Source organism: Podarcis filfolensis (genome assembly GCF_964270895.1).
Source record: "Podarcis filfolensis genome assembly, chromosome: 11".
NCBI lineage: Eukaryota > Metazoa > Chordata > Lepidosauria > Squamata > Lacertidae > Podarcis > Podarcis filfolensis.
The window spans coordinates 26,047,233-26,068,729 of NC_139613.1; the positions used below are offsets into that span (position 1 = coordinate 26,047,233).

The 21,497-nt window shown below is 41.8% G+C and overlaps 1 protein-coding gene across 4 annotated transcripts; it reads right to left on the bottom strand.

Moving 5' to 3' along the window:
* Positions 1-1,753: 1,753 nt before the first annotated feature.
* Positions 1,754-21,458, bottom strand: LOC310744682 (uncharacterized protein). 4 transcript variants are annotated; one of them, XM_083576340.1, is made up of 4 exons: positions 21,246-21,458; positions 11,982-12,037; positions 6,682-6,818; positions 1,780-2,045 (listed from the first exon to the last, which is right to left on the bottom strand). In XM_083576340.1, exons 2-4 carry the CDS (start codon positions 12,017-12,019, stop codon positions 1,879-1,881), a joined length of 342 nt encoding a protein of 113 aa, XP_083432466.1. In that variant the 5' UTR covers positions 12,020-12,037; positions 21,246-21,458; the 3' UTR covers positions 1,780-1,878. The 4 variants fall into 4 exon arrangements, 1 of the variants encoding a protein (XP_083432466.1); XR_014539642.1 differs by lacking the exons at positions 11,982-12,037; positions 21,246-21,458 and adding an exon at positions 2,435-2,815 and having other exon boundaries at positions 1,754-2,045; positions 6,745-6,810; XR_014539643.1 differs by lacking the exons at positions 1,780-2,045; positions 11,982-12,037; positions 21,246-21,458 and adding an exon at positions 9,832-10,213 and having other exon boundaries at positions 6,420-6,818.
* Positions 21,459-21,497: the final 39 nt, after the last annotated feature.

Sequence of the window (21,497 nt, forward strand, 5' to 3'; positions counted from 1 at the left end):
CCTTTACCTTTTAAGAGTTGCATCCTTATGTAGCTGTGTAGTACCCTTTGATGGAGAGAGAGGCCACTGTCTGGATGGTTGGCAGCTCTCCAAACTGTTGTGTTCTTCCCTTCAGGGCATGATAGTTCTCTGTGAATGCCTCTGTGGTGGCCACTGGAGAGGACACTTCATCTAGAGATGGATGACTATCAACTCTCCAGACTCTTCTGTCCTTTCTCCCAGGAGAAGATGGTTTTTCAGTAGCCTTGGGGTGGCAGTTGGGTAAGAGGGAGGCCACCTAAACTGGTACAGTATGAGCTATATGGTTGGCATTAAAGCATACTCCATGCTGATAGTATTGCAATGAACAATCTATATACTTATCTTGACTCATGGCAACATTTCAAAATGATCAATGGTGCGGAGTTGAGGGGGAATGTTTTTTCACTAAATCTTCTCAAAATATCAACTGTATTTTGAATATCAAAACCAAGTATTTAATTAGACAATACTGGGTATTGCTGTTGTTTTTAATCCAAACCTAATCTTCATCCACACATAGATTTCAGGAGGAAAATCCATACATTATTAAAAGAATGAAAATGAAAACAGCATAATGAAATATAAAGCAATCAACCAGAAACAATTCAGGCCTCTAAAATAATTTAGCTCGGAGGTGGGGGTGTCACATAATACAGATTTGTCAGTGTAAAGATGGTCGATCAACGTAAAACATTTTAATTGATCAACTACCTTAGAATTTTGGAGTCAGGGTGGTTGCTGCCTCTGCCTCCAGGAGAAACTTCAAAATAAGGAGATAACCAACTTGGCCTCATCTGTAAGCAGGAAAAACAGCAGCTGTCTGAAAGAACACTCAACTGCAAGTGCCTGTTGCTCTGCAACTGCAGAATCAAGTGGGTTGTGCGCAATCCCTGGCCCCCATGCATCAGGCAAAGAAACAAGAGCCATCAACTGTTATTTGAACAAGAACACCAGCAAGGGAAGCCCGGCCTGAACTTGTTAAAAATGCCCACTCACAGCTTACCGTTTTGTATTGTACTGAATAACTAATCTCCTTCCTCCACATATTCCCCTCCACTTTCTTTGTGTGTCTTGTGTTTTTAGTTTGTAAGCCAGATTGGGGGTGGGGGTGCGCGCCTTAATGTTTTAACTGATGTGGGGCCACTTGAGAAGCAATTATTGTCTGAAAGGTAGGATAAAAAGACAGTAGTAAACAAACAAACATGGCTATGGAAGAGTGGAAGGGTGGGTGGGGTGGGTGTTTTGTAATTGCATTTATCTCCATGTGGGTGTTTTAATGTACCCCAATTCTTTTGCTAGTACAGTAGACCCTCGGGTTACGTTACCTTCAGGTAACATAACTTCCGGGTTGTGAACGCGGCAAACCCGGAAGTGTATACTTCCGGGTTTTGCAGCATGTGCATGTGCAGAAACGCTCTATCGTGCCATGCGCGTGTGCAGAAGCGGCGCCTCTAGATGCGGACTTTTTGGGGTACATATGGACCCCCGGAATGAATTAAGTTCATATCCAGAAGGTCCACTGTATAACATTACATGGTCATAGTAGCTAGGAGTCGAATCTGGGAGTTTAGGGTTCAAACTAAGCTCCACTCCTCCACTCCCATGCTGACTATTTCAACCCTTCTCAATCAGTCAGTGTATCATTCATAATATACTATTGTTCATATCCAGATGTATATGTTGCAATCTACATCTTGAGAAAATCAGACACCAAACACTGCAAACTTGTAAGTTTGATTATTTACTTATTTAGGATGTTTATGCTATATAGCTCTGACAGGTTCTCAAGGGATTACAAGGGATTTTCAGCCTAAAAATTACATTCAGGTTTGTAACAGAAATATCATCGTGCCAGGATTATTCATTTGGCATGTTGAGCCCTCCTCCTTGGTCTTCTCTGGTGCTGAGCTTTGACCTCTGCCTATTAGGCAGCAGAACCCACCGAATTTCCTCTGAGGCAAGTGGGTGGGGCCAAGCAGCTGGAAATTGCTCAGCCCATGATGGAGTCAAGTCTTCCCTTTCTCCTAAGTGAAAACAAGAACAGAATACCGAATTAAATAATGAAGAAAAAAGGAAATTTGATTACCATGCATAGCACACTTGGTAATGGATAAGTCTGGTTTGAGTCTAATAGTTTATTCATATTCATTTATATGCTTAAACAATTGGAACCACGAGAATCTAGAAAAAATAGGTTGAATCCAACTCAGTTCTCACTGAAATTAATGGACCTATACCGTATAGAACTTACCTGTATACAACCCAAAAAACATTATAGAGAAATAGTTTCTGTATACAGTGCATCTTTTTCCGACCTGATTATGTTGCGATGACAGCTATTCATGAATGTGCTTCACTTACAACAACTCTATGGGGAAAACATGACTATTCACATACCACCTTGTATGTATACTGTTAGATTTTCTGGAAGCGAAATCATGTGCAGAAGTTGTGCTGTAGTTGTGCTTGCAAACCCCTGATGCAGTCAATGTATTCATGAGGTGACATCTGCTGAAAGCCTCAAAGACATGATTGGAAGAGAATCAACTCATTAGTGGTGAGCAGGAACCTTTCCTGGTGTGTGATGGCTGGGGGTGTTCTTTCAAGCTACCAGTTTGTATAGAATGCAAGTCTTCATACAGAAAGTTGTTCCTACTGGAGAGATAACTTTCTGAATGCTAACTGCAGCATTCTTTTCTTCTTCAGCCTGCAGAGACATAACTTGCAGCACATCTGGGCTGTTCCTACTTCCCAAAGCAATAGTCTGAAGCAGACGTGTTTGCTATTAACAACTCTGTAGGAAATGGAGAGATTAACAAAATGAGATTACATTTATACTGTTGATTGGTCAAGGAATTTGGATTTACATCTGTTTGAGATCAGTATTATTTTAACAATGAATAATCTTGTGGCATTTTAAGGACTAATAAATTTATTATGGCATCAAATTTGGCCTAGGGTTCACTTCCATCACATGCATGAAATGTCATACTGAATTTTATATATCTATCACACATAGATATTTCTTGCAATTGCACTATTTTATAACTGCTATGCTGTTTTATTTGGCTAGTTTATTACACATTTTAATTATGGCTGTTCTAATGTTTAGATATAATTGTATTTCACTCTTTATATTAATTACAGCCAGCTATAGTTTATACTTTGGTTGCATACTTGTTATTTGAGAATGATCTTGGTATTGCTTCTTGAAATGATAGGCGGTGTATAAATTATTTTAATAATATATTTGGAGGGAGGGGAAAGTGAGAGGAGGGAAGTCAGAGGGAAAGGAAGGAAAGAACAGTTGCAATTATGTAACAGTAAAATAGCTTTAGGGCTCATCCACACTTTTGCTTGACCTGTATTTTGATTGTATTGTGTACCGATTATTCCCTTACTGCCCAGCCGGACAAGGCAGCAGCCAGTGGCCAGCCAGCCACTGAGGTACTGCCCTCCAGGAGGGACCACTGATTGGCCCATTTGAAAATACCTTTTTGGGCGGGAAGACTGCCCCAAAGATCCTGCCAGCTGAGGGGTATTCCCTTCCAACTGCTGGCAAATGTGTGTGCCCAGGCCAGCGGGTAAGGAGGCCAAGAGCTGGGGCCCGCAACCGTCATCCACCAGGAAAGCGGTGAGCAGCTATTATTTCCCCTAGGTCCAAGAGCTTTTCTTGTTGTTCCATGGCTGTGCCTTGTGAAAATCTTATCTTACTTGTTGAATTTAAGCTCAGCTAAATAAAATCTCTCTTTGGATTTTCCATGTACCCGATCAGATCCAATTCAATAAGTTAGATCAGGTTTTTGCAAGGCATAGCCCTGGAACAAGAAGAAAAGCTTTTGAACCTGGAGAATTCATTGGTACACACTACAATCAAAATACAGGTCAAGCAAAAGTGTGGGTGAGCCCATGGTGACCATTAACAAGGTGGTGGTACTGAGAACACCAAAATCCTGCTATAAATTGGTATATATTTGTATATATACAGTAGTGGGATAAAAACTCATAATACGAATTTTCTCATAAATTGCTCACACTTGAATTTCCCTTTGGTATTTCTTTGTTCCAGAATGGCTACTTGTAAGGTCAGTAGGTGAGTGCCCTGTGAGGCTGAAATGTTCTCCCAAAGCTCCGTGTTTCCATCTGCTCCTGTCCATGAATCTGGATGATCATGATCACCTCCAAATATGAAGAGAATATGTAGAGGGGACCATGGAGGAACATGAGCAAGCCCTTTGGTTGCTGCCAGGGCCACCACTATGCTGTCCTTTCAGAATGGGCTTTCATACCTATGTACACGCATAGAGTTTATCAACATGAGGAGTGAGCACAGCACACACAGGCTCCATCTTCATGCAAAAAAGCTCTCTGCACATACATTGGTATACAAATATAACTCCTTCTCACCTTGTGTGAATGTATGGACATGGAGAGAGGGTGGTGGTGGGACGTGCCTGTATGGCCCTGTGACCACTTCCACATCTTTCAACACATGAACTCCCCCAATATCATCAGTGTATCTCAGGTAGAGGAGAGGTACAACTAGCCCGCATGGCAAGGATATCCACTGTGTACAAAAACTGTACCCTTCTATTACATAAGGATATATAACACCACTGGTGCTGGCACTAGACTGAGGCTAGTCTGAGTATTGCTCCACACCCACCTTCCCACACCTAACATCAGAAAGTAGGATTGAACTGCCTGCGCATGAGCTGATTAGAGTCTAATGGAAAAGCAGGCCCAAAGTTTGCATTCAATTGTCCCCAAGCCTCACAGAGTAATTACACAATTTGCAGTGTAGGAGGTGAACTCATTAGTTGAACTATGTATTGCATGGTCACAGTAGCCAGCCAGGCCTAAAACAGGAAAGATGAATAATCATATTTTCCATAGGAAACAGGCAGTCTGCACAATATCTGACATAATTCAGTGTTATACTGTTTGCGCCGTCTTTACTTAAAATAACAAGTTAGGGCATTACCAGTGGCAGCTGTGTGGTACAGAAGTTAAAATATGAAACTTGACTATGTATTTCGGGTTAGGCCGAAGACCACAGTGCCATCATGGCGTGGTTGATTATAGACATACAAGCACACTGTAAACAGGAATTCCAGTGCTAACTTTAAGAAAATTGAGACAAAAAAATTGCTAAGGAGTATAGAAGAATGAAGGGATGTGGGTGGCACTGTGCTCTAAGCCACAGAGCCTAGGGCTTGCCAATCAGAAGGTCGGAGGTTCGAATCCCCGCAATGGGGTGAGCTCCTGTTGTTCGGTCCCAGCTCCTGCCAACCTAGCAGTTCGAAAGCACATCAAAGTGCAAGTAGATAAATAGGTACCGCTCTGGTGGGAAGGTAAACGGCGTTTCCGTGCACTGCTCTGGTTCGCCAGAAGCGGCTTAGTCATGCTGGCCACATGACCCAGAAGTTGTACGCCGGCTCCCTCGGCCAGTAAAGCGAGATGAGCGCAGCAACCGCAGAATCATCCACGACTGGACCTAATGGTCAGGGGTCCCTTTACCTTTTTATAGAAGAATGATTGTTTCTCTTGATGAGGAAATACTGCAGCTTGCATGGCGGGGGGGGGGGGGGAATAACAATCAGCAGTCACATTACCAGAAACACAATTCTTGTAGCTGTTGTGTGATATTGTGTGATACAATGTAAATCAGTAGAAACCAAGGGAGTCCCAGGGGATCCTAGGATACGGAACATATCTCATCCAAGTTTTCATTTAGGTATAGATGCCATGAACAGTAAATTAAACATGTTATAATACTCAATTAATTGCACACATCTGAACCTGAAACCTGTTATCAGTTTTATCTGTATGTTAATGCCTCTACCATCCAATGGACATGCCATGTTAGAATATATGCCACTTTCTGAGGTGTTTGCTCCCCATATTGATCAGGGTTTGAAATACAACATAAAAGTCATACCAGGGTCCAAACACACCTCTCAGAAACATTCTGTAGTCCAGCTATTATAGGCAGCACTATAGTGATACTGTGGGGATTGATTTGGAAGGCTCTATGTTCAGGATCTCCTAGGTAAGCCCTGCTTTCAAATCCCTGTGTTCCTAGCCTCCAGCTCATTGCCCAGGGCAACTTCATATCTCCTATCCATTTCTGTATTTGTATTGATATTTGTGGTAGCTCAGTTATTTCAGCTGCAGTTGCAACTTGTGAAAAAATAAAACCAGTGCAGATGGTCCCTGTGCTTACTGCTTCAGTTCTGAGTGTCAAGAGCAGCTTAGGACAGTAGAGTCCATAGCTAATTGTCCTCTCCTTACGTAAAGCCATGACTGGGGGAAATAAGAAGAGCTCTAAAGGAGCTGATGACTTTTTAGAAGTTGAGCCAGGTACGTGTCAAATCAGTCAGATAAATATTTCTCCTTCCAGAACAAGACTTTACGACACTGAGACAGGAATCTATCAGTTGAGACTTCCCCTAATATCACATCGCTATTCTAAAAATGATTTTTTGCCTAGCGTGGAGCTGTTAAACAAAAAAGGAACCATTCTGGTCTCTAGCCTCAGTAGCAAGCTGATTGACAGACTCATGCATGCATTTCTGAACTGAACCAGAAAGTCCATTAAAATATGAGATGGTGCCAGTGGCCCATATCTCTATCAATTCAACAAATGTGTGGTCACACCTTTGGCTAAAATGTGGATGTCCACAAACAGGCGCTTGAAGAATTTAGCAAAAATTTGCACACCCCTTGCCAATAGCTTATGTCTTCTAGAGAGATTTGCTTCACATTTGAGAATCCTGGCATAGAACAGGATCATGCTGTAGAACAAGAGTAAAAAGTATATGAATTGAATATCCATCTCATTACAGGTAAATGAATTTGTGAACTGCCCCAAGGATATGGCTATTTGGGCAATGTATTAACACCATAAATAGAAATCAGTTTTGGTTACTCTTGCATCTCATTAAAGATAAGTATTTAGCAGCTGAGCACAGCCCCCAAGGTGACTATGGTTATAGGCTTTTCTTTTTACAGTTTGATCCCTGCACAGTGCATGGATCTAAAATTGAATTAATGCCAAAAGATTCTCTGTTTGTAGCAGAATCACCCTCTTTCTCGTCTGCAGTTCTAATGTGAGATTACAGCTACTTTGGAAGACAGCGCATTGCCAGAATTGTGTAAGCTCTATAAAAAACGCAGAGCCATTTTTTAAAAAAGTAATATCTTGTAACCTACAGCAACCGCTATTCTAATCTGAAGTACATTTCACACTATATCAAAATGAGGCCATTGAATCTGACTGTCATTGTCTTCATAATGCAGGTAACATTAACTGAACTAAAAATGCAATGCTATTCCAGCTTTTCTTTCAAAAGAATGTGTTGGCTGCAATGCTTGCTCCAGTTATTCCGAAGAGTCCAATTGAAGTAAATGGTCTACTTCAGTATAGTTTGTTTCAGAATTGTACCCTTATTGTTTCCCTTTTCCCACCAGTACTTTCTACTGGCAGATATAAAACTGGAAATTATGGACTGTGTTCCACAAATCAGCTAAACGAAGATATAGTGTTAACAGGTGAAGTGCTAGAGATGATGCTGTGGATGGTATTGCTCTCAGTGAAATAAATGGAAGCAATATCCATTCCTAATGTAGCAAATACATGCTTTGAATATATTTATATCAACATTTAGATAGGTGTGACTTTTGGGTGGTATTTTAAGTCCACTAAAAACATTCCGAGATCTTGGTTCACTTGAGGTAACCAAAACCAGGGCTTACCAAGATTCAGCTCTGGGTCTTGTTTCAGCCCTAAGATGTGAATTGATGAAGCATTAAAGGTAATAACTCAGCTTCCAATATTGCTCATTAAAGGATTTTAGGTATTAAGCTGGGGACTAGGGCTCATGTTTAGCATAAAAGGCACTGAGAAAGAAGGATCAATAGTTTCAAGCTGGATTAATATGTAACACTAAACCATGGTTTAGTGCTGTGTGGATGAATTTCCACAAGCCTGAGCACATTCCACTCTCCACCTTTATGTCTGGGAGGATTTCCCCTGGCAATGTGCTGTCTGGTGAGGCTCACCCCTAGGACTACTCAGCTGTGCTTGAATCTTGGACCCTTTGTATGTGAAGCATGAAGTCCACCATGGTAATACAGCCAGGACATTTATAAGCCTCTGAGTTCAGCAGCCTCCTCAATATATGAAGGTTGGAGTGGAGCTGATAAGGGAGTTGGTGGTTGGGCTGGTGAATGTAGCTCCCCCTTTCCCATCTACATATTCTCTGAACCACGGGGGAAGTCACTTGTGAGCAGGGCTTATTATGCAATTAAAATGGAGGCATATACCTATGCTAGAACATTCTTGAGTGCTGGGTATATTTAACCACGTTCATGAATAGCATAGTCAGCTGACAATATTTAACTAACAAGATGCCTGACACCCTAATCCTGCTTGCTGTATCATATGGTACTTAAAAAAAATCAGGACTGCACACATAACTTTATTTGCATTCATATTTGAATTGAGGAACCTACTAAACATATGAAGGAACAGTGAAGTAGCTTAGGTAGCAGGTGGGGATTAGGGAATGAGTTACTACAAAGAGAGTAATTGCAAGGATGTGTCACAAGTGCAGAGGGAAAGGGGTGGAATTCTTATAAATGAAAGTATCTTTCTGGTTAGGTTTCCAGGAAGAAATAATGGTAGGCTATCACAGGAGGAATAACTGGTTGGCAGCATGTTTAAGGTTCTGAATAAACTAAATTTAGTTGAGGGCATTCTTATTGTGACCTTTAAAGCGATAAATGCCTTCTGGATTTTCAGGTGAATGAACTCCACTGCCAATGGCCAGAAGCCATTTGTTTTAATTCCTTTTCACATCATGCAGACAGGCTGGGATAAGGGCATACGCACAATTTGAAGAGGTCATTTTGCAGAAAAATATTTATTCATCCTCCAGCTTGAAATAAGCTCTATTTATTATAAATACAAAACAGTTCTGAAGAAATCTTGCATCAAGCTAGCTCTTTGATCACATCGCTGTGGGGCAATTATACTTTTATTCTTGGCAGTCAGCACAGGGGTTTTCTTTCTTTTAAGGGATGGATAATGTACATTCCTTCACATTCTAAGGTGGCAATACCAACTCAGGTTTTCTTGTTGTTGTCATTAATTTCACAGCTTATAAAAGAGGTGTTGCTATAGAAATTTCAGGATGATGTAAGCCGACAGCTGAAACTACACTTACGCTTAATGGAGAAAAGTTTGCTAAACACAACAGTAATCGTTTTAGAACTATCATTCTGCACTGATGTATTAAAAAAAAGATTCTTGAAGACTCTTCTGCTGAAATGGTGATTTGAGGTTATGCAATACATGTTGTTTTTGTTGAGTCAAATTCCCTTCTAGCTTTTGGCAACCTCTGGCCTCCAGGGCTGCTTGAGCTCTTCCGTGCAGATAAGATTTTCCCATAGTCTGTTGTAAACATCTCCGCAGAAATGACAACAGGAAAAGTTAATTATGGGGGGGGGGGAACCACTTCTTTGGCCCTCCTTGGCTTTGGCAGGGTGCCTTTGCATCCCAAAAGCTAACAGAGGCAACGAGGTACACAAACAGCCTGTACTATTTCCATGAGATATGAGGAAGTAGCTTGTGACTCAGGGGAACCATTCTTGGATGGGCTTGTGCATGAGCACAGGAAAACAAAGGACCTGGGTACATGAGAAATATTAAGAGGGAGGAATGGCATGCTCTGTCCTGCCACCAAATGTAGTCCAGGTGTACTTCTGTAGCGCCATCTACCTCAACAACCAAGGTCAAATTCTTACCTTGTCACATATTTGTTGTGAGGATATTCACCAGGTCAGAAGTATACGCCGGAATGAACTGACTGGTGTCATTAGGAAGCTGTGAGTGAACAAGGGAACTCTGTACTCTTATATGAGGGCTAAAATATACATTATGTGCAAATGTATGCAATAAGACTCCAGGATGAATACTTAGATCACATCTACACTGTACACTTAAACTGCATGGCTTTTCTCAAAGAGTCCTGGGAACTCTATAGCTTGTTTAGGGTGCTGAGAATTGTAAACTACAGTTCCCAGGAAACTTTGGGGAACCTAAGTATGGTGTGGATGTGAACACAATGGCAAAAAAAAAAAAGCATCTTGAGAGGGAGTTACAAGGATAAATGATGATTGGAGGAAGGGTTAAACACCCCTAGTGTTTCTCTGCTGAAAATAATCCTCTCATAACTGTTTTGTGAGGAAGAGCAAGCCTAGATATAAGAGGCTTAAGTTACAAGAGAGTAGATTTTAGCTGAACATTAAGCTGAATGGTAAGAGCAGTTGGGCAAAGAAATCAGTTACCTGGGAGTGGGTGAGCTTTCCCTTTATGGAGCTCCAAGTATTGGCTGGATAGCCATATGACAGGCATGCTTTTGTTCTGGATTTCCTGTACCGACCAGGGAGTTGGACTAGATGGGTGAGCCAGGCACATCCTCACAAAGTACCCCAAAAACACAAGCACAAGAAAATCCTGTCTCACAAGAATATTAAGAAATCCAGTTGGGAATTTCCACCAACAGCAGCCATCTTCCCCTGCCCACAGGAGGTGTCTTCCATTTCCTCAATTCCTGGAAAGGTGTCATGCAAGTGTGGCCTGTGCTGATTGGCTGAAAAAGTGCCAGCTGTCATTCAACCCAACATGGGTGGAAATCCTTAAAAATTGACTGTGGACATGTAGTTTTTATCCCCCATTGATGACCAGAAAACCCTGCAACTGACCGTCTACCCTCCTTTTATTTTTCAGTATTCTGCTTTGTCCCTTTGTTCCATCCCTTGTCTTCTTTATTCCTAATAAGCATTATATAATTAGACAGTTGGGTCTGTGTGCATTGTTTCCAATTCAGATGGTTAATGAGACACACACACAACACCAAGTCTAAGCCACATGGTTCATGCTGCGGAGGTACAGGATTGGGGTTAACAGAGAAAAGTGGGCTGCTCTGATTTCTGGGAGAGGCAGGGAGGTGGATGCTTGGTCTCCTCTCCAGGAGCGTAGTGTGGGGGATGCCAGGGGGGCCATGGCCCCAGGTGCACAATTTTTTGAGGGAGTGCAAACCAGGATCCCCCAGTACTTCTCTCCACCCACCAAGGGCCATGTCAACCAGCTGGGCTCCCCTCTGCATGGAGGGGCATGGCCCCGGTTTGCTCTGGTGGGGTCCTTCCAGTGGTGTTAGTGGCAAGGACTGGCACCCTCCAACCCATCGCAGGCCTGCCCTGGGTGCCAGCAACCAACACTGAATGAACCAACACAGCCATTGCTCCTCTCCTCATAAACCAAGGAAGATCTTGGGAAAGAAAAACAAGTTTCTTGCATCCCAGGGAGGGTCAAAGAAACTGAATATCTTGCGTTCTTGGTTTTTAGTATTTCCTTGAGCACCCCAGAATTCCCTCTCACCTGGGGACTGTAAGTGGTGAAAGGGGTGGTGGTAGCAGCAATTACCGGATAGTTTTGGGAGGCAACTGTGGAAAGAAGGGTGTAAGTAGACTCTCCTAGCCTCCCTCTTCCATTGCAGTTCCCATGGTAGTTTCTCAAAATTACAAATGTGGCCAAAGGCCTCCAAAATATTGATGGTCCCTGCATTGCTTTCTTTGTCTCCCTGCCCTCATCTTTACCACACATGTGCCTAAATTTACATTTACACATTCATGTGAGTGTCAATTGTGCAGATGCATGCCCATAGAAAGCCTAGCAAAATCAGCCTTACAGACATTTGGGGGGATTTCATAGATTCAAAAATTTCCTGCAGAGGCATAGCTTAAAGTGCATAATTTGTCTTTAAAGTATTTCTAGAAGTCTTTACCGAACAGAGTGGTATTAGGATGATTTAACACATTTATAACCTTTCACTATATTCACTAGCAATTCTAATAACCATATTAAACGCTCCAGAATGATAGACGTAACTTACAAGGCGTCCATGGATTGACTTTCAAAACTTGAAGACATTCATTTTGAAAGGTGAAACTGTCGAAAGAATCAAAGTAATATAGCTGTTATCAATAAATGAAGTCTATCTACGTCCTTAATTGCTTTTGCAGGGGGATTTCATAACTTCATTTAAGGAGACTGAATAATACAGCATGCCTATTTAAATGTCTTTCATACAAAGATTTAATACATATATTTTCTGTACACAACAATGAGCACTAATAAATTTATTATCTCAATCAATATATGCAACTCTGAAGGAAATAATGTAGTCTAATACTTTGAAAAGGCATCAAATGGAATATCTGTGAAAATAAAGAATATATTGCTCTGTAGTTAGCTTATTGTTAGCATGTAATCAGGCTCAAAAAGTTTGGCACAGTTTGTTTTGAAGAGGGGTTTTAGGCACACTTCCCTATCACTTTCCTGGAAAGCCACGTGGTCATCTCAGCCTGGTGGTCGTGGTTGGCCAGGTCAAACACTGGCAAATGGCCTCAGGGGCAAAGAAGGGCCCCTCAGCAGCCATTCACCATCTTCCTCACTGGGAACCTGGATGGTTGTCTTCATGCTGGGCAGGTGGTGGAATTACTTTTGAATGGGTCTCATCCAGTGCCTGCCCACTAGGGATGGGCAAATATGTCAACTTAGTTTTTTTCTCATTTTTCCAGTTCTAAGTTCAGTTTTTAACATTTCTACATCAGTTTTCTAATTTTTTAAAAAAAGGTTCTCTTGAAAATTCATCAGCATTTCATAGTGCAAATTTCAATATACATACATATTTTTTGAAAAGCAGTTTCCCTCAGTATGATGTATTTATGCATGTTATTATCACCAATAATGCATTTTTATGTGCAGTTTACACCAGTATGTGAAATTTTGCACACATTACTTGGCTAGAGAACAGCATTACAAAGTTAGGAGAAGTGTGAATTTTGCATGATGACTAGATTTCAGTTTGCTTATTGTTTCCTTGGGGCCGGCCCACTCATGAGGCATGGTGGGGTAGTTGCCGCAGGGCAGCAGCCTCCAGCACAGTGGCCAATCCTCCTCTTGTGAAACACCTCCTTCACGGCTCCCTGCAATGATGATGCTCCACAAGCGCTTTTCCTCAAGAAGCACTTGTGGAGCCTCAACCCGCCTCCAAGTACATAGTACAGTGACTGAGGGCTTTTTATTTGCTAGTTGAGCATATGGGTCAGTAGTCATACAATTTTGCCACATTTTGAACTCTGCTCAGATACACACAACTCACATTTTCAGTGTGCTATTTTGTTTTTATGAATTGTTAAACGGTGCAACATCAAATGCAAAACTATAGGCTTATGTAACAGATTCTTCCTGCACCATTGTAGTCTACTAAAAACTGGCGTGGGTGGGGGAAGGAGGGAGCAGAACAAAGGGTCTTAAAGAGAGAATGCGAAATTTGAAGCATGATAGAATGGAGACTACAGCTTATAGCAATATCTGTGAAAGACATGTAGAATTTCACATTCCAATCGCATTGCTTCCTGCTGGCACTTTCTTCTTATCTTGCAGAGCTACATCAGAAATCAAAGTGGTTTGGATGAACTCTCTCTTACTGAGCTCCCTAATAAAACATTTATATACCATGAGTGCAAGTGTTGCAGAATTAAAAATTAAGAAGGACTCATATTATTATTTACTTGAGGATTGGCACTAATTGGTGATATTGTTGACAGACTCAACAGGGAGGCCAAAGCATAAGAAAGTAAGGAACACTGGCTCAGCCTCAGAAGTGCTTCCTCCAGGTCAAGAATGGCAAACAGAACCACAGAAGGAAAAACTGTTGAATCTCCCCAGGGCAATGTGGATAACTATTACTTGAAAAGGCAAATAATAATTGTCTGTACTATCAGCCAAGTCATCTCTCTTTTCCATGATCATTCTAATTCCTAAAAGACATGTTTATTTTGCAAACCGTCTCCCTGGAACCCTGGTGAAAAATCTCGCAGTTTAATTTCATCATCCATCCATCCCCCCTATAAAAAGATAAAACTGCTAGGCAAGAATGTATGAAAGTTTGGGGTCATGCTGATGGCACTCAGCTCTGTGTCCCTTCCTCCAACTCAGCATCCTGAGACAGTGATGAGAATGCAGGTCAGTCAGAAAGAACTGAAAGCATAGAGGAAGATATAATCTTGTGACTTGAAGAGAAAGAAAAATTTCTGGTGCCTCAGGTTTGCCAACCTGCATGTTCCTAGATCTGCAGCTGGCCCGGCAAGCCCAGATCTTGACAACGGCTGGGAACAGGGGATCTGTCGATTTTGGTTTCTCTCAACGTCTCATTTTTCCAGTCATTATGTTTACATTTCCACATCAGTTTCTGTTTTCTTAAGTCCGCGTGAAAATTTACTTGCTTTTTAGTACAACTTGCTCCCAATAAACACATTTGTGTATGCCATTTGCCCTAATATACACATCGTTGCAATTTTTCCCTTATATGTTATCCTTATGCATTCTTATGTGTTAATTTTGCTGACATATGCACCTCATTGCACACTTTACCATAGTATATGTATTTTTGTACACACTCTTTGGTTGGAGAACTGTATTGCAAAATTCAAGGAAGGACAACTTTTGAAGGATGGCTACGTTTCAGTCTGCATATTGTTTCAGAAAGTGCAGATTTGGTAGATTCGCCTTGACATGTGAACTGTATCAAATTTCTTTTTCATCTCTAGGCTGGGAGTGTTCACCATCCATGGCTTTATAACGTTTGAAGCTAAACTCCTTGTACCATGCTCTATTTCATGTGTCCTTAATTACTTTCCACAATTTTCACCTAGCTCAAACCATGGCACCCTCCATCTGGACAGGCAAATACATTAGATTACATAAAACCAGCACATAAACAGGTCCAAAATCTACTGAGCCCCTCCATAAATATTCAGACACAATTCAAGGTGCTAAAGGTAAAGGTAAAGGGATCCCTGACCATTAGGTCCAGTCGTGGCTGACTCTGGGGTTGTAGTGCTCATCTTGCTTTACTGGCCGAGGGAGCCGGCGTACAGCTTTCGGGTCATGTGACCAGCATGACTAAGCCGCTTCTGGCAAACCAGAGCAGCGCACGGAAACGCTGTTTACCTTCCCGCCAGAGCGGTACCTATTTATCTACTTATACTTTGACCTGCTTTCGAACTGCTAGGTTGGCAGGAGCAGGGGCCGAGCAACGGGAGCTCACCCCGTTGCGGGGATTTGAACCGCCGACCTTCTGATCAGCAAGTCCTAGGCTCTGTGGTTTAACCCACAGCGCCACCCGCGTCCTATTCAAGGTGCTAGTTTTGTCTAAATATTTTTAATGGTTTGGTTTCTATCCACCAGTGTCAAGCCCTTTAGAATCCATCATTATTAATATCAGTCAATTGTTGAATATATAAGTGTATGAAACTGTCTTCTACTGATACTACTGGAATGAATGAATGAATGAATAAATAAATAAATAAATAAATACGTATGTACATATAAATACATACATACATACATTATACTGCCCTATATCCATAGATATCAAAGCAGTTCACAACATAAAATTACAATATAAAAAACACAAAATACATAATAAAAATAAGAACAAAAACAAACTAATAACCCCCCCTCCACAACAATACATGTAAGAGGGCTTTGGATGTCAATCAGCCAAATGCTTGGTTAAAGAAGAACATATCTAGCTCAGTAGTGTTTACTCTGACTGGTAGCAGCTCTCCAAGGTCTTTGCAAGGGCCACCTCCAGCCCAGCTACCTGACAGGAATGACAATAAGCATTATCTTTGCACTGTAGAAGGCAAAACTGGCATATCAATGCCAACTTCAGTGCAAGTAACAGTATTTGTTAAGTTCTAACTCGAGGTATATTCAAAACCAGCTCAGGAAACATTATTAAAAAATTGTGTCTGAAGTCCCAAATGCTTATCATCACCATTCTTCAATCTTGCCCTAATTAGATTGTAAGGTCACTGGAACAGCTACCATATTTTATTATGTTTCTGTGCCATCCAAGTTACAATGGGACTGCAATTCTCTTTAATGCCTCTTGGCACCACACCACTGCTGCTTCTGTTATTGCTAATAATATAATGAAATAGAACTGAGTCTGCCTGCTGAGGAGAGTATGAGTATGTTAAAACAAATTACTCTTGGGATCCTTTAACATTATACAGGAGGATTTCCCCTGCAACACAGCTCTCTTCATTATTTTCATAAGTGCTACCCTTTGGCCTCATCACATCCCTGGCTTTATTTAGCCCTCCATCCTATTGGAGCAATTCAACAAAAAACCTCCACTAATAATAAATACAAGGTTCGAATGTGTGTTTATGTAGAAACAGGTATGCTATTTGTTCATTCTCTATACAATGCCTTCTTAGAGGGGTGTGGTTTTTTTTGGCTGTGTCAAGAGTTATGGTTGTAGCTAACCAACCTCTCATCAAAGTAGATATATGAACTTTCAATGGGTCTACTTTGACTAGAACTTAGTTGAATGATGTGGGCTAAACCTATCAACTGTCGTTTAATTCAAGTCCTGAAGTAAATCCCAATATCCAAACCCTGTGTTTATTTGCATACTAGGCTAGTCACAACATTAAAAAACCCTTACCTCTACAGCTAGTAATATAAATATATTTTACTAAAATGTGGTCCCAGTGGCAATTATTACCTTTCAAAAAGACTTCTGTGGCATATTTTCCTTTGGGTTTCTAGAACCTCACCAAAAGGAAAGGGATATGTGTGGAACTATTCTTAAAGGCTGCAATCCTGTGCATGTTTATGAGTGCACCCAGTCAATTTAGTGGGATTTGCTTCTGAGTAAATATGCACAGGATTTCACTGAACAAAGCTAGTATTTTTTAGTTTTGATTTATGAAAACCTACTATGACAATACTTGGGAACCAAAACGACCTTCAAACAATATATTTACTGATTGTTCTGGCCCAACTGGCAACAGGGGACACATTTGAATCTCTCTTTTTTGGTGAAAGGCTTTAAATATTCAAAACACCATATCATATCCCACCTTTAACATTTACAGTGGTACCTCGGGTTAAGAACTTAATTTGTTCTGGAGGTCTGCTCTTAACCTGAAACTGTTCTTAACCTGAGGTACCACTTTAGCTAATGGGGCCTCCCACTGCCGCCATGCAATTTCTGTTCTCATCCTGAAGCAAAGTTATTAACCAGAGGTACTATTTCTGGGTTAGGGGAGTCTGTAACCTGAAGTATCTGTAACCCGAGGTACCACTGTATTAAGGCTAAATATATCCAATTTTGTCAATGACTTCAGTTCTTAACAACCTGATACTCAGGGCAGGCTAGAACACAGTAGTAGCCTTTAACAGCAAGTTGTGTGTGTTGGGGAAATTGTGTGCATCTGAAGGAAAGAATATTAGATCCTCTAACTGTCCCCCCCTGAAAACAGGGGGTAAGGGGTGTGGTCCCCCCCTCAAACCCACTGCACTGTGGCATTGCTGGCAACAACAGTGGCAACAACCCTCCACTGTGCAACTGTAGATCCTTTTAAAGGTTCAGGCTACTTATTACTTTTTTACTTCTGTGCATTCTTTGGTTTCTGTATGGTTATTCCAAGTTGCTACATCCATATACACATGCATTTGGGAGTAAATCCCAGGTGGGAGTGGCTTTTGAATATTTATTATTATTATTATTATTATTATTATTATTATTATTATTACTATTACTATTATTATTATTAACCCCATCTGGCTGGGTTTCCCCAGCCACTCTGGGTGGCTTCCAACAAAACATTAAAATACAATAATTCAATAAAGATGCATAGGATTACACTGTTGGAGTTTAAGTTCAAACTCCTTTCCAAATGCTGAATAATACATGAAGCAAAGGGACAGCTTTTGTTTATTCCTTCTACAGCGAATCAATAAGAGGAGGGCCTGGTTTGAATGTCACAGTAAGCCAAATGATTGCTTACTGGGACTGCACAAACCAAGAATAAACCTTGGGTGCTGATTGTGTTTAGGAAGGAGAAAGCTTATTCACAAGCTAAGTCAAACCTTGGTTTAGCTCAGTGTGTTGTGGGATTAAAAAAAGACTGGGGAGGAGCCAGACAGCTGTGACCTCCTCTCTGGGAATCCGTATATTCATGCGGTTGTGGCAAGCCAAGACCTGTCCTCTTGCACTCTGTTAAGACACTATGCACACTCAATATGCTATATAAACAAATAAAAATAGCAATCCTGTACTTCCTTATTTCTTTCCTTCCTGGAAACAGCCGCAAAGTTCAATTTCTTCCTTACTCTGACTTTTGTATGTACCTTTTCAGCCACTCCCTTGCCTTGCTCATGAGACTTACTTCTTACTCCCAAGGAGGCTGTTGCTCATGAGGAAGCTTCCTTTTCACCTCCCAGTCCACTTAGCCTTCCCTTTTCTTCCACCACTCCAGTTGCTGTATCTGGGGGTCTATGACAAGTAGGAGCGACCTCTGAACTCCCTCACTTTCCATGTACTGGTAAAAGTGGGGGGAAAGAATAACATCAAATGGAACATTAAAAAACCCCCGATATTGCTTAACTGATAATCACTTGTAATCTGAGGGGGGGGGGGGAGAGTCAAATTCTCATATAAGTGGGATTTTACTACTTTACCTTAAACCCGTTAAAAAGTTGCTATAATCCAATCTATATCTTTTATATGTAAAGAGATGGTGATTGGAACATCTCCCATCATTAGTGATGTGTGATTTATCTCATATTGAAGGAGTGGGTTGATCATAAAAAGAGGACTGAAATTAAAAGGAGGCATTAAGCCAGTTATTAATTTCTGAAATGAAAGGTAATAGGACTGAGACTTTAAATTCATTTGGATGCATGGGTGGCGAGGGCAGGGATGGAGAGGTGGGTTGTGGAAGGTCACATAGATCTTCCCTTAAAAATAACAACACACCTTGAAAACAAGATAGGAGGAGTCCTGAATTTGGTTGAGTAATGTGTTTTAACTGATCCAAATTGCAGTTTAGATGTGGTATTAGCATCATCTGTACCTCTGTACAGATTCCTGAGTAGGGTTGATTGCAGTTTTAGGATGTGGAGAACTGAGATCACTAACATGGACCCCCCTCCCGATGTGTAGTTGGACCCTCAGTGGTATAAGCAGTCTCTTCCATTATTCTTTTGAAAATACTTTTTGGAGCTAATCTTTGGCTCAAGTTACACAAGGGTGCTTGTATAGTCCGCATAGTTAAAATTGTGGTTTTCCCAGTAGTGATGTATGGAAGTGAGAGCTGGACTTCGGCTGATCGCCGAAGAATTGATGCTTTTGAATTCTGGTGCTGGAGGAGACTCTTGAGAGTCCCATGGACTGCAAGAAGATCAAACCTCTCCATTCTGAAGGAAATCAGCTCTGAGTGCTCACTGGAAGGACAGATCCTGAAGCTGAGGCTCCAATACTTTGGCAACCTCATGAGAAGAGAAGACTCCCTGGAAAAGACCCTGATGTTGGGAAAGATGGAGGGCACAAGGAGAAGGGGACGACAGAGGATGAGATGATTGGACAGTGTTCTCGAAGCTACCAGCATGAATTTGACCAAACTGTGGGAGGCAGTGGAAGACAGGAGTGTCTGGCGTGCTCCGGTCCATGGGGTCTCGAAGAGTCGGACACAACTAAACAACAACACACAGGGGTGCTATGTATTTCAAATTTTGGGAGGAGCCGTAGGAGCGATTACTGCTCTCTTGTAGCATTCCTTAGAGCAAGTAAGGTAGGGAACTTCTAGTCTAGGCGCTGAATGCGGCCCTCTAGGCTTCTCTAGCCAGCTCTCATGGGTGCTCCCTCACCTGAATCCTAATTGTATTTATTTTAATGTAGCCATCCAGCTAGTCAACATGTTTAGAAGTAACTCCTTGTTATTGACTGTTTTCGCCAAGGACCCTTGAAGACTCCAGTTTTTGTTTAACAAGTGACCCACTTTGTATTGTGTTTTTCTTTATGTTATGGATGGATACGCGTTAACAAAAAAAAAAGTCTGACTGGCTTCAGACCTTATGCCTGGCATCCAACAGAGCCAAGCTATTTTTTTTTAATTTGGTTTGGAGTCCTACAGTGTTCTATGGACAAATCAAAACTGTATGTCTTTCAAGTGCCTTACTTTGTTATTGTTAAATGGACAAATAAAGCAATTTGTTAGAAGTTCTGAAATGTATAACCCCATACAATACATTAAATCACCACGGCTTCTCTTCAGCATCATGAGGTACTTGGGCTTCAGTTGTAAGACAGCAACCTGCAGGTACAAGTCACACACATGCGCCCACACTGCCTTAATTATTTCTGCAGACACCCAGGCAAGCACTTGGGACTGTCCTCAGGCTATGTGCCCCCATCCCAGGCCAGTGGCTCTGGACTGCACCTCCCATGAGTCCTTTTTGCCTTTATTGTGAGAATGCTTCTTGGATGAACAGGCATGAGTAGAAACCTCCAGATTTTGCATGGTTGGAACATAAGCACCTGTAGAAAGGTAAGCGTCATATTCCTTACTTCAACCAGTTTTGCCTCTGACCCTGTTCACTTTTGCATCTGTCTCTGCCTGCTACAGACATTTAGGCATATAAGCCGCATATAAATAAATAAAGTGGTCCCTGAGAGATTGCTCATTGGAGAAAATTCACTTGGGCTGCAAGGGTTCCCCACGTCTGCCTCTGAACTAGTGAAAACGATCTCCAAAAGAATAGTGTGTCTTTTCAATAAATAAATAAATAAATAACCTGCTAACCAAACGGGTTATTTATTAATACATATCATTTTCATGCCCTCTTTCCCCCAAGAAGTTCCAAATAGCATTTGAGACTTTGCATCGAGCCAGTTGTGGTAGGTGAGATTGAGACAGAGGCGCCCAAGGAAACTCGGCCAAGCTCCACAGCTGAGGGGGGAATCTGAGAGCCCATCTGGCACGAGATGCTGATTCCCGAAATCGTGCTCCCGGTTATGCACACGCACACACGGCCCGCAAACGGTTGTTGTAGAACCGCAACTCCCTTACACCGCCCCCCACCCATCCCTTTCTATTGCCCGGTCCCAACCAAGCGCCGCGGGAAGAGAGCCCCGCTTACTTCCATGGGATTTATTTGTAGGTTTAGCTTTACCGCCTAACACGCCAGTCCCCAGCTAGCAGCTTTACTCGAAAGTAAGTTTTGTGGCGGCTACCTCGAGACGACTTAGGGGTTGTTACTACAAATATTTGCAAACCACCTTGCATACCTTTTGGTAGAAAGGCGGCGCGTGAATGAATGAATAAATAAATAAATAAAAGTCCCAATGGGCTCAGCAGGGACTAGCTGTCAGGTTACGCCTGCAAAAAATAAAATAAAATAAAATCTGCAGCGGGGCAGCGCAATACCAGGCACTGATTGATAACGTTATCCTGAAAAGCTGAAGTCCCGCCGCCGGCGCCGCGTCCAAAGGGCGTGTTCCCAAGTCGGGGCGCGCGCAGGATCCACGCCTCGCGCTCTG